Raw genomic sequence first — 13,017 nt, 5'->3', positions numbered from 1 at the left:
CCTTGGTAAAAAGAAATGCCCAAGGACGTACGCATCATCCCGCAAAAAAAAAGGTCTGATAATAGAGGAAGCCTGTTGCCGTTAGCGGGAACGAGAAAAAAATAGATAACTAGGTAAGGACGGAGAAGGCATTGTTTGGAACAAACAATAAATTTTCCTGGTGGTTAAGTGTACTTCCATTGGAGTAGCTCGCAAGTGGGCCAGTCCCACGACAGGTTTTCGCCATTGTGTAAGATTATTGCGCCGTGATGTCGATGGTTTCGATCCGCATTTCGACCGTACCGAATCATGATCATTCAACCATGCAGGTGTGAAAGACCCGTCACGCCTGAAGCCGGACATGAGCCTCGGCGAGCTGGGCATGGACTCGCTCATGAGTGTCAAGGTCAAAGAGGTCGTGGAGAGGGACCACGACCGCGTCCTGTCCATGCAAGAGGTCCGGCAGCTCACCGTCAATCGGCTTCGAGAGATCAGCGAAACCACCGCACAGGCTACGTCGTCTCGAGACGAGGCCGCAGCCGAGAGCACTGTGGTCTCACATCGGTTTGCGTGATTCAACCACGACCGCCTTTCTCATATGTCCGTAGCTTTGCTTGCTATGAACTTAATGCGATGATTCCTGCAGGCTGGCGGGCGTTTTCTTGTTTGTGTTTACGGCTAAGCGGTATGTGGCTATGGTTACATGGTATTTTCGTGTACGTGAGCACAAACTCCCAGTTAATTGTTTTTAGCTGTGCATCGTCGTTCATCACCAGGGTTTCGACAGCTGCAGCGTACGGCGCGTCAAGGTGATGGATGGGCGTTATCGCTGCATGGTGAAAACACGTCATTTTTCAGGGTTGCGTATCATCTGTCATCATATTTTGACAGCTTCATAGTGTACCTTTGACACTCTATGCCGTTGTAGAGAAATACCCGTGTTGTGACTCGGAAACGTGGATAGATGCACTGTTTCAAGTCGATGGTTACACTGAGATCGTACATGGCAAGCGCGGGGACTCGCGAGAGAGCGCCCTCGCAGTATCCTTTACTGCAAAGCCCCGTCTGCGCTGTATCACATGATCGGATTTGACGATATCACCACCCATTACTTCTCCTCCCGCCGGATCTATCCTCAAGTGGATAAATCCAACAATCTCACATCTGGCGTAAACTCCACACGGGAATATTCCCCTACCCGGCCACCATGACCCATATCCACCCCCGCCAGTGACGTAGCCAGCAGTATCGACACTGGGCAGTCCAACTGGCCGAAAACGCTGCCAAGACCAGGGGCTTCTGACCGACGCCTAGGAACTCCAGTTGGCATCAAAATCGTTTTATTCCCTCTCGGGGGGTGTTATACCCCATGCGTAAAAAGAATTCTAATAATGTATGCGCCCAAACTATATCTTACTTTCGTTTTCTCGTCTTGTTCTCGTTCTTACATTTAAATTTTTAAATGAGGAGGAGGAGATAACCTTTATTGCATCAGGAAGATGCTAGGTCAAGTGGGGGAAGCGGGAATTTTTAGATGAAGTGTGTAAAAAGCGTGGGAAGAAAAAATGCCGCAAGGAGGGGGGATGCACCACTTCGAAAATTTCGGGGGAGGGATATTCTGACACTGAATTACCCCTTGGCTGCGCCCTTGACCCCAGCCTTTACCCAACCTAGGCTTGACCCTTATGCGGCACCCATGCCAACCTGGCCCACATCATTTGGGCATGCGTCCAGGACCCTGTCTCCGAAATCCGCTTTGAGAAGATGTGGGAGGCCTCGGGTCGCAGCCCCGACCCACACCTACATGCCCTCCTGGTCCAGAGGCGGAATATAAGTCGCCGGAAGGCACAAGCCTACGGCTACTACCAACTCTCCTCAAGCCACTTTCTCACAAATAAAGTTTTCGCTCTCTCACGCGCGCGGTATACGCAAAGGACAGCATGTGTGAACGCACGTATGTCCAGGACTTGGATGAGGATGAAGACGTCATCTCAGTAATGTCTCTAGCGTGCAGGTATGTCCATGGGCGGGGTTGAGAGGTTCACGACAGTAAGATTTACCCGGTTCATTGCGACTGTAGTGCCCCTGTTGGGGGAGATATGAACGTGAAATTTCAGAACCACAGAGAGAATGATTCGCGTGGTTCGTGTTAGAGAGATCGAGCCAACCAACAATACAGAAGTAGTCGTGCGCATGAACCTGCAGTAACCAAAGAGCAAAAAAAAAATGTATGCTGCTCAGCTGCACTGGCCAATTAGCGTCGCAGGGCGAAATTGGCTGTCTTTTTTTTTTTTTTTTTGCGCTGATCAGTGTGAGACTTGCAATCCGATAGCGTACAGGCGGTTGCGCAAGGACGGCCCGTGCATTCCAGTTGTCCCACAATGATGTCATCCGCGAGCTCCTGAGCTCCACATGAAAAGTTGATGAATTTATGGCTTGAAGTAACCGGGTAGACTCCCACAAACCAGGCAGTTCCATAGCATCGTCTTTGTTCCAGCTTTTCTTTGTTTTTGTTGTTACGCTCTTACATTATGGAGGACTAATTCGTGCTTCGTCTGAAAGAGGAAGAAATCCTTCGCACGCTTCACCCTACTTAATACAAAAAAAGAAAACAGCCTAATCGCCGGCACGTTGAATGAGCACGAGAACGTCCAGGAGAGCGTGGAGCATGCAGGCAATATATATATTGTGACATGACGACAGGACGAAGGACACGAGCCATGGTTGGCGAAGCGATGAAGGCGGTCATGACAGCACAAACACATGGGTCGATCTTCGCCTTCCGTGCACATATCACCCATTTTGTATTGCCATTAGTTTGTGTGAGTATGCATTTGTTTATTACAATTCATGCTACGATTCATCCAATGTCTTTCACAGCAAAGCTGTTTATGGTTCCGAGCACTTTTGTACTGCGGGTGTAAAAGCTCTGGTCCCAAATTTGATGCAGAATCGTTTGATTTTACACAAAAGCTTATACATCTCATTACTAGAATATATGCATTTTCAGTAGATCAGTTATGAATAGGCACGATTTTCGAGATCAGTTGAGTTTCAGCTAGATAATAAAGGTTCCCGAAACATTTGCCGCTGCGAGGCCAGCGTCGGTCATGTCTACTATCGCACCGCCCTCTATTTGTTGGCGTTCCAACCGCTTGTGTGTCCTTTCCTCCGGCTCCACAGGGCGGTGGTCCCGTCGTCAAGGCAGATTGTCGTTCTCAGTTTTAAATTTCGCGCATCTTCTGTCGTAATAATGGGAAGGCCGCATATCGTTTGATCGCCACCTTCATAGAGTGGAGAGGCTTGACTTTTTTTATTGTTCGCAATAAACATTCCCCAGTTTTAACATATTCTGCTTGTCTTATTGGTTTGTTTCTCAGCGTGTGCGCTGGCTCGAAATCGGAATAGCGCCACCAGGTTTTCACTGGTATTTTCACAGTGCCAGCAGATACGAAGCGAGCCACAGGCTCTACCCGACTAGTAACACTGTGGAAGGGAAATTCCCGTACTTTACTCATCCTACTGCGCATGAGGATAGATGTCCACACTAATGCAGTGCACGGGCCCGGGCCGGCCCAAAAGCCCGAGCCCGGCTTGGCCCGCGGGCTGGGCTCGGGCCGGGTAGCACGCATTTTCTCGGGCCCGGTCCGGGCTCGGGCTTGAAGCAAAATTTGTTTGGGCCGTGCCGGTCCGATCCGGCCAGGGCAGTTTCTGAGGCCCGGCTGTACTGTGCTGCAAATTCTAAATTGTTGGCAACAGAAAGTTTTCTTGTTGATATTTCAGGTAAAGTGAAAACAAAAAAAGGAGTGCTAATTCACTACCGCGCCGTTAAAAGATATGATAAAAGGACGATTGCACTTAGAAAACCTTCACATCAATAAAAGAAACGTCTGGGTCCAGCTAGCTAGCTTAGTGGAAGAGAGCGGGCCAGAAAACGAGGGCACTCCAGCCACAGCTAAACACGATGGTATTTTCTCTCTTCTTTTCAAACTGAAACAAACAGAACAAACGTCACCTGGATTTCGCAGTGTGTGCAGAGTTTGAAGAACCAATTTTCTAAGCAGAGCCAGAGTCCTTCAATGCTTTACTGGTCACGAAACTTCGGCTCTCGGTTCATATAGGGACCGCGCGCGCCGCTACAGGCGCCACCTCCGCACGAAGGTCATCCAGCCGCCGCGCGTGCGGCGTATTGGCCAGCTCTTGGCGTGCAAACGCTCGCTGCTTTTGGTGTCTGCGCGCTGATTAACTGCGTTTTTTTTTCGTAGTAGTTAGCGACGAATAGTTCGGTTATTTTATTAATCACCTGCCTTCAATGGGGTTTTATTTTTCGAAGTAAGTTACCTTAAACTTCGGCCGCGAACGGCAACGGCTTCTGTGTGCTCTGGCACAAGCGCTGCGCCATCGTGTTTACGGATTTTAAATCTATATTGCTTCTTTTCTTAAAGCAAAGTTGTAAATACCACACATACGGTAGCTGTGTAGTCACGGACTGCTGCGGGCCTATCGATAATACAATAAAAAAACTGAAAGAAACCAAGTACGCGTCGTTCAGACTACGCTTAATGAATCCGTTGATTGCTCTGGAATGCACAGAACGCTAAAAGAGATAGCCCAATAGTATTGTCGTTTCGATGAGTGTGTACATACTTGAAAACATCTAAAAACGCTACAGAAACGCGAAGGATCAAAACACGAAGAGATCCAGGGTGTTTCAGCGAACACTTTCAAAAACTCTTAAAAATAGGCTCTTCGAGAAAAAAAGAAACCCTCTTCAGAAGGAGATTGCTAGCTGCGGCGGACGCCAGATAGTATCAAGGGTGTGCACATTAGTTAGGTGGGTAATTAAACTCTACTAATAAACTTCTTAATTCGCGGAGTTTGGTGGTTGTTGTCAATGGTGATTTTGTGGCCCCAGAGAAGGCGATTTCATATCAGTTTTTAAAACAACGAAAAAGTCGGAGTTTAAAGCCCTGTAGCGTCAGGAAACCTGCCGTTGTTTTCCGCTCAAAAACGAAACTCGGCGCTGAAGGAGCGCTAAAAGTCTTGAGCGAACGCAACGTCGGCTGGTGACGTGTTTCAATGACTGTGGCGGCCAATTCGAAATGTAAGTGCAATTTTCCCTAGCTTAGGAAGCCTCAGCAAGCAGCCACAGCCGCGAAAGCCCTCCTCGCCCAGCAAACAAACCTTTCCTTTGTCTGATGCGCTTTCTAACACACAGCGATTATAAACGAACAGCAAATAAACCTAACGAAATAAAAGGAACGGATGGTGACGTTTCACATCTTGCACGTCTGGTAGCCGCGTCAGATACGGTTGAGACAATAAAAAAAGAAAAGCAAAACTGTCGCCAACGCGCACTAGGACTCCCGAAACGGGCGACCGTGTTGTGGGCAATGGCTACACTCTAATCCTGGTAACCCATAATGTAACTTCTAAACGGAAGTAACCTATAAAATAAAGGTTACAATGGATTCATTTTGATGTTTTCTTTATCCCAGTTCGTTCTAAGGGTTACAAGCGTGAGGTTAAAAGCGATTTATAGGTTACAATAATGATTTATAGGTTACATCAACAAAATCTGACATGTAACCTCTACGTTGTAACCTATAAAACGCCCTGTAACCTCTAAGAGATGCTCGTCGCGCCTTCTCTCCCGGCGGCCGTTGATTTCTCCGTTGCATGACGGGATATAGAGAAATGGCGGCAGGCCCGGTGGCCGCGTTTTCGCGCCACTCGAGCCTTTTAACCGCTGTGATACGATGAAGCGAGGATTGCTGTTACAAGACTCATTTGTCGGCGTGAGTCGCGGAGGCTGCGGCGAGCCCATTTGTGACTGGCAGCGCTTCACGGCCCGTTCTTCTACGACCAGCATCAAGTTCGCATGTTGAACCAATGCCCCGGCGCCAGTGAAAGCGAACTCGGTGAGTATATTCCCTTAACGGTTTCCGTGCTTTCATTGGATGTATCTTTTCGCTGGGGACTTTTAAATTTGAAATTGCAGCATATAGAGGGATTTTCGTTACCTGACAGGTTGCTTCGCTGGACGTTTTCTGTTGTCCGCGACGGCAATTGAATGAACTCACAGGCTTGCGTTCGTTGCGTCAGACTAGAGCGGACGATCGGGAAAGCACAGATAACGGCGCCCGTGACCTGCTTTCTGCTCTGTTTGCGCGCCTTCGTCATGTGTTGAGCGTTTTGTTTACGCTGTTCGCTGCATCGGGCGCACTTGACGAATTATTGGCCCATGTAATTGTCAGGTAGCTCTGTTTGAATAATTGATTTTTTTCCCATTAAAGTCATATTATCGCGCTATTCTCTGGGTATTATCATTTTGTTTCAGCCGTCGGGAAATGTTAATTTTTCTCGCTGCATATATTCAGAATGGGGTCTAGTTTATTGGTCTTGTAGTAATATATCCGGATAAACACAAGGTGTGTGCTACAGAAAAGTAGTCCACTTAATGCTGCCCGAAATTTCTAAACTCACTTTTGTCCAGCACAAGCCTCGTTTTTGTGAAAGTTTGCCTTACGGCACAATAAAACGTTTTCGTATGTACAACACTCCTCATTTTTTTCATTCTTTTCCTTGAGTGGGTAAATTTGGTGTTAGACATTTTGAGACAGCGGGCCATTTCCACCATGTTAAGTGGTTTATTATTCCCATTCGCACAAATCAGTCGTTTATTTATTCGCGTGGTATTGCAGGGCAAATGATTGTCTCGCGTGATCCTAGTGTAGTGCGGTAAAGCGACTTTACAGAATGGTGGTATGTATGAGCCAGCATGCAGGCTGCTTGATTGTTGTTTTTTGATGATACAGAAATTGTGACGAATTACACAGAGACAGGTGCAGGTGTAAAAATGGGTTCTGCACCCCCATCGGATCCTGGCTGTTCAAAAAGTGTGGTTGCATCTGGCTACCTATGCTATGACTTATCAGCACTACTGTTTTTTATTGCAGGCAGTGTTCCTTGAGCTGACAACCAGGACTCCCCTGCGTATGACACAAGTTGAAATTATGTCTGATTTCAGCGGAAACAACGGTATGAAAATGCAATAACTAAAACACATTCATTCAAATATTCTTTGTAAAGATGGCACCCGGGCCTGCACAGACAAAAGTATTATTCACTTGTAAAAATGCGAGGCCTTTCTTCAAGTGTTATGATGTTATATTTCGTATCTTATTTTGCCTCATGTTTAGTGACTCTTTCTATCAGTTCGTTACTACACGAACGTTATGAATTCACATAACGATTTCCTCAGCATGGAGCTTTGTAGTTTTTCAGCAACTCTAGCTATTCTATAAGATGCGTGGTTTTGCAGAGCCAACAAGAACAACTCTTTTTTCTAAAATAGCTTTGTAAGAAATCTCCAGTTGTTAGTGAGTGCTTGTGCTGTGTTCTTTTTTTCGTCTTGTCAAGTTTGAAGTGTTCTTTCATTATGAATGTATACCAACTAGCCAGCTCTAAAGCCTATTACATTTTAACCCAAATAACCCTTCGAGTCATTACAGGTACAGACCTCCTGGGAATGCCACTTGAAGATCGGTGCAAGTTCTAGATGTACCCTCTCCCACAACACATCTGGACGAAGAAAAAATGTAATTTGGCGATTCCTTTTTACTGATAGCCGAGGAAGAAACCACCGATAAGAACACTTTACTTAAATGAAAAACGTTTCGGCTTCCACGTGGGATCCTTGTTCAAAATGAAACTGCCAGTACAAGGGGGGGGGGGGGGGGGGAGGAGGATGTTTAAGTACAGCCAAAAATGTGACGCAGGTGGCGTCAGCATCATGAAAGCACGTTTCCTGGGTTTAGTGCGACGTTCGCTCTGTTGCGTGTACTAGTGATTCCACATGAAGGCGCGGAAACGTTTTTGTTTTCTCTTTTGCAAATGTATGTCAGTTTATCTCGTAGCCCAAAGTTTCTGCCTGTTCTGGGTGAGCATGCAGAAACATTTCGCGAGATAAACTGGAACACGGCACGATTAAAATTCGGGAAGGTTGGCCGGTATGACTATAGTGGCTTCGCGTTGTTCTGAACAATGCGGCCAAATTGTTCTGTGTAACGATTACTGAAATGATGTGAAATTATTAGGAAAGGCCGTAAATCACTCCTCTGGTGTGGCCTTTCATTTCATTCTCTGGTCTCCGTCTTCATTTTCGTGCAATATATTTTTCGTACTTCACATGCCTGTGGTTTGGTGTGAGGGGCTTACGGTTGCACTGGATTTTGTTCTTTTTCTGAAATTTTCTGTAGATGGCTCTTCAAGGTGGGGAAATCCAAGTGACGGTCCCTCACATATATACCCCCATCTGCGGCAGCAGGGAACAAAATGACCGCGGGAAATCTTCAGCGTGCCCTGATTTTGTGCCTGCTTGTGTACTACGCAAATTGCGAAGCTTATCTCTGAATTTTTCCAAGCGCCTTTTTTCGTGCAGGAAATTATAGATACCATTTAAAGTTTGTCCAAAAGACAGATTGCAATCGGCCTAGAAACTTGTTAGTGCTGCATAAAAAACGATAACTTGGCGTGGGAATCACAACTCAGGTGGAACTGTAAAGAGGAACCTAAGAGGGAAGTGTAAAGATGGATTCGTAAAGGCGAGTGAATTCCAAGTGTAATATTAGACTGAGTGAAACGGAGAATGTAGGGAACATAGCCATAAACACTGCTTTGTATGAAAGAGTGAATTTGTAATAGATGTTCTTTCTACTTTCCCACATTCTGCGTTTTTTCTGTGGGGAACCATGACAACAACACTGTACTGGGAAAGTGCACCCCTGAGAACCATCTTATAAATGTAGCTCAAACTCGAATTCGTCTGAAATTGTTCAATGGCAGTATCCAAACAATTCGGAATGCTTTGCATACATCCGTCCAAATATTGAGGTAAAGAATTTCTATATTTGGCCATGTTTGTGAAGCTGTTCACGCAACATTTATTAAATAGGTTTAATAAGGATATATGAATAAACCGAATTTTACATGGAAGTCTAATGCAATATAGGAAACACAAATTCGCCCAGGAATTCGCACTCGTCCAATACTCGTTAAGGAACGATAGTGGTTAGCAGCTTTGCTTTTTAATAAATAGCCCACAGGTGTTTCGTAATAATAAATGTGAATGTTCAAAACTACCGATGCGAAACTTCTGGAAATGTGCTCCTGTTAAATGCGCAAATATGTGTGCATGTACTGCAATTCTCTTTTGATAATCATGGCCTAGGTTGTCAGACAAGAATTTTTGGCTTAAGGCTATGTTATCATAACTTTGGCGTCCTTTTGAAGTATGCTATCAAGTGCATCTTTCCACTCAAGCTTTGTTTCACTAAAGCCTAATGTTGTTTAACTAAAGCTCAATTTAGCAAAAGACCTATCATGCATGTTTGATACCGGTTTCTTAAACGGCACAAAGCTGATGCAAACATCAAATTTAGTTATGCCTGTTTATAGGACTTAAGCGTTGCCAATACTCACGAAGATTTTTGGGTGACAACCTGGGTAACGATTATCGAACAGGTAATGCAATGCATATATATTAAGAGAACATTTTCAAGCTTTTTGGCACTGCTGTTTTAGGAATTATAAAAGTAATTTCTCTTTTAGCCCCAGCCGTGTGGCCGGCAGTTTATTCAAGAGACGAAGAAAAGACACCCGACGCAAAAGTTTAGACGGCGCAATGGACAGCATGATCGCACATATCTTCCACTAACGCAATGTTTGTTTATAACGCGGGAAAGGCGCCTTGGGGGTGTCGCACAGCGGCGCCGGCGAAAGCGCGCCTGGCGCGCAACATCACACCTTCCAATTTGTGTGGCCTTGGACGGCGGTAGATGTAACTTATATAAAGGTATACATGCTGAAAGCTGCAAAGTAACCCATAACTGCGTAACCCTTACGTGTATACGTATATAAAGATTACGAAGATATAGGTTACATTTGTACCTTATAAATTATAGGTTACAAAAATTCGAAAATGTATACCTCTATTAAGGGTTACCCAGCTTAGCCTCTTTCTTGCGCCTACCAACGAAACAAAAGATAACGCTAGCCGTGGTATAAGGTGAGCGTTGATCATTGAAAAAATACAAGAGGCGATGGAGTTGATATCAGCTGATTCCCTAGCGTGGGGAATCACCAGAGCAGTCACTGCAACGTGTCATCAGCGGATGTTGCGTTTGCACTAGACTTCTGGCGCACCATGTGCGCTGCGTTTCGGTTTCATGGGGAAAAAAACTTGATTTTTGCGGGCTGCAGGGCTCTACAAAGTGCATTTTTTTTTGCTTTAAAAACTGGTCCGTTATCGTCGTCTCCGTGGCTACAAACTCGCCATTGGCAATAACCACGAAACTTCGCTAATTAAAAAGTTCATTACAGAGTTTTAGTTAAGTAACTATGTAATTCGAATGTTTCTCATAACTGCTGACGTCCGGCGAACCTGATAGCTTGTTCCTTAAGAGAATTCCTATTTTTCTTGAAAAGCCTACCTTCAGGAATTTTTGAAAGTGTTCACTGAAACACCCTGTATATGTTGCACCGTGTGTCCTTCCGCTTCCACGCTTTGCAATCCTTGCAAAAACAGAAAGCGAAAAAAGAACAATGAAAATGATTTTGTCACACGCAACAAAACATTTCAATGTTACGAAGGGAAACAAAAGAGCGTGGTCCAGCGTACAAAAATTTATTTTTTTCGCGCTTCGATGTGCAGCACACGGAGGCAACAGAATATTGCCACGTAGCCAAGAACGACGCAAAGCTTTTCTGAACGCAGCGAACTAGCGATCCCCTGCACTACAAAAGACTAGAATGAAACACAAACGTCGAAGAAGCAGTCCGCAGTGTGACGTGAACAGATATGAACGTCGATAAAGTGAGTTGCACGGAGTTTGCTATGCATGCATTACTCTTGGAACGTTATTAATTTCAGATCCATGGAAATGGGATCGAGTACATTGTCGGAGAAACAAAAAATCAAGTTAGCGACAAGATATCAAACAATATTGCCCGACGGGACGTACGACAAAAAGAGCAATAGGGCGCTCTGGTTGAAACGGCAGATAAGAAACCGGAATCGGCCACGCGCGGTTACAAAACAAACAAAACGAACCCTAAGGGATAATTCGCGGAAATATGAAAAGTAAAACCACAAGGACGTCCCAAAGCTTTTTTACACGCGAGCCTGAGCGCAAGGTAATACAAGTTCGCAAACAGGCAATGAAGCACCGCTACAACCTGACTGATATGACACAAATCCGGCTTTAAGTTAGCCTTGTACAATTCTAGGTCCACGATGCTCTCAAAAGGGTACATTTCTTTTTCCATTCTCACACACAGTGCATTTCCACACACTGTCGCACACTTATAATCGAAGCTGAAATCTCCCGTTGCTTGCCTGAATGGCGCCCCTCCATTTGCCACACAGCTGCCCGTCGCTCGGTCAAAAGAACAAGCAAACATTTTCTGTGGTATCGTTGTACAAGGAACGACACCCCGGGACGCAACTCATGTTCGACATCGTCGTAGCACTACTTAAGTCGCATCACAAGAGCGCGATATGCACGTTACATTTTTTTTTCCCGCACAAAACAAACACAACTCGTCGCGGCTCCGCCGTTCGAGCCAGCGCAACGCCGCCCGAGGAGTGACCTCAGTGAGAGGGTGGCGCCACCGCGCGGCGGCCAAACGCAGCATATGAAGCTCTCCCATTGAGTTACGGAGCAGTTTCGTGACCAGTAAAGCATTGAAGGACTCTGGCAGAGCCCATGATTTTTTCGGGCAAGAATTCGGGCAAGAACAGAAGCGCAGATAAAATCGTGCTGCCAACGTAACTAGAGGGAAAAACAAAAATCAAATAGTGAAACCGGACGCATCGTCTGATCAAATTTCAGCAAGGAATGGAAGAACTAAAGGTGCAATATCTGTTGAAGGATTGCAATATTAAAAAATCCACTTACTCGGAATCATTTAGGGTATCCTCGGGTGTGCCTTGATTTTAAGACTGGCAAATGAAGTGGCAAATGAAGTTACACGACTACCGAAAATACAGCTTCTAAGTGAGGATAAGTTGTACAAAGTTCGATCCAAGTTTAAAGGAAATTTAAATCTAATGTAGTAGTATTCGCTTTGTGCTTTCGCTTTTTAGGTTAACGGCAAACTTCAAGTTCATGTTAATATCCTGTCGGACTAGGGATGATATTTAACAACACTCTGGGGGGCTCGGGCTGGGCTCGGGCTCATATTTTAGAAGTTTGTCGGGCTCGGCTCAGATTTAAAAAAAAAATTCGTAGGGCTCGGGCTCAATTTTTTATAAATTTCTCGGGCCCGGCCCGGGCCGGGCCTGGGACGTGTCTTTCTCGGGCCGGGTCGGGCCGGGCCTAGAAATTGCGGCCCGTGCACTGCTGTAGTCCACACTGCAGTGATAGGGCTGCAATACTCCACACCACGTGGCCCTTCAGGTCTCAGGCTCTATGCAAACATTTCACATCGGTGGCTGGAAAGAGTAAGGATTACGGGTAGCTGGTAACCCATACTGCTACAGCACACAAACTGACAACCAACAAACAAGAGAGACACACACAAGGCTTGACTCATGGGCCACCTCAAGTCAGCCCTTGACCAGCCCGGTTGTGTAGTATCAGCTCGCCTACAAGGGAGCCGAGAGTCGCTCACACTATTCCCCCTGAGAAGCCTTTTGAGAGCAACATAGTTTAATTCTCGCACTATCTGTTAGACACGAAATGCCTCCTGCAGTACCGAACCAATTTCCGAACTTTAGTATGTGCGTGCGCATTGTTACGCATGTCTGTACTTAGTGCCGGGGTTCAAACCCAAATCCCGCATTTTCAAAAGCACACAACTACGCCATGCTATGCTACTATGTACAACTCTTTTGCTGATAAGGCAGTGACATTTCTGAGTTTTATACGCAAGTTTCAAAAGCAAATATGAAGTCCAGGAGGCCAGGGAATAGTGTGTGCTGGTTTACATGCTTAGCAACAGCTGCAACCAGCAATGATAAAAACGAACATGAAA

At 45.6% G+C, this 13,017-nt stretch overlaps 1 protein-coding gene and 1 long non-coding RNA gene across 2 annotated transcripts in view; both read left to right on the top strand.

Annotated features, from left to right (window-relative positions):
* Positions 1-3,329, top strand: part of LOC144138011 (fatty acid synthase-like) — a 46,830-nt gene extending 43,501 nt beyond the window's left edge. Inside the window, exon 24 of the mRNA XM_077670047.1 lies at positions 309-3,329. Coding sequence (XP_077526173.1) covers positions 309-553 — 245 coding nt within the window. The 3' untranslated portion in view covers positions 554-3,329. The remainder of the gene's footprint in view (positions 1-308) is intronic.
* A 3,617-nt stretch (positions 3,330-6,946) lies between these two features.
* LOC144139133 (uncharacterized) lies at positions 6,947-8,651 on the top strand. The gene is made up of 3 exons (XR_013316066.1): positions 6,947-7,020; positions 7,494-7,580; positions 8,241-8,651. It is a non-coding gene; the product is annotated as an uncharacterized LOC144139133 (long non-coding RNA).
* The last annotated feature ends 4,366 nt before the right edge of the window (positions 8,652-13,017 follow it).

This window comes from Haemaphysalis longicornis, unplaced genomic scaffold, assembly GCF_048455015.1.
Source record: "Haemaphysalis longicornis isolate Haplotype H1 unplaced genomic scaffold, Haemaphysalis longicornis Haplotype H1 scaffold_5, whole genome shotgun sequence".
NCBI classification, from domain to species: domain Eukaryota; kingdom Metazoa; phylum Arthropoda; class Arachnida; order Ixodida; family Ixodidae; genus Haemaphysalis; species Haemaphysalis longicornis.
Note: the sequence above shows the minus strand (reverse complement) of the source record. Positions and strands in the feature narration are given on the sequence as shown.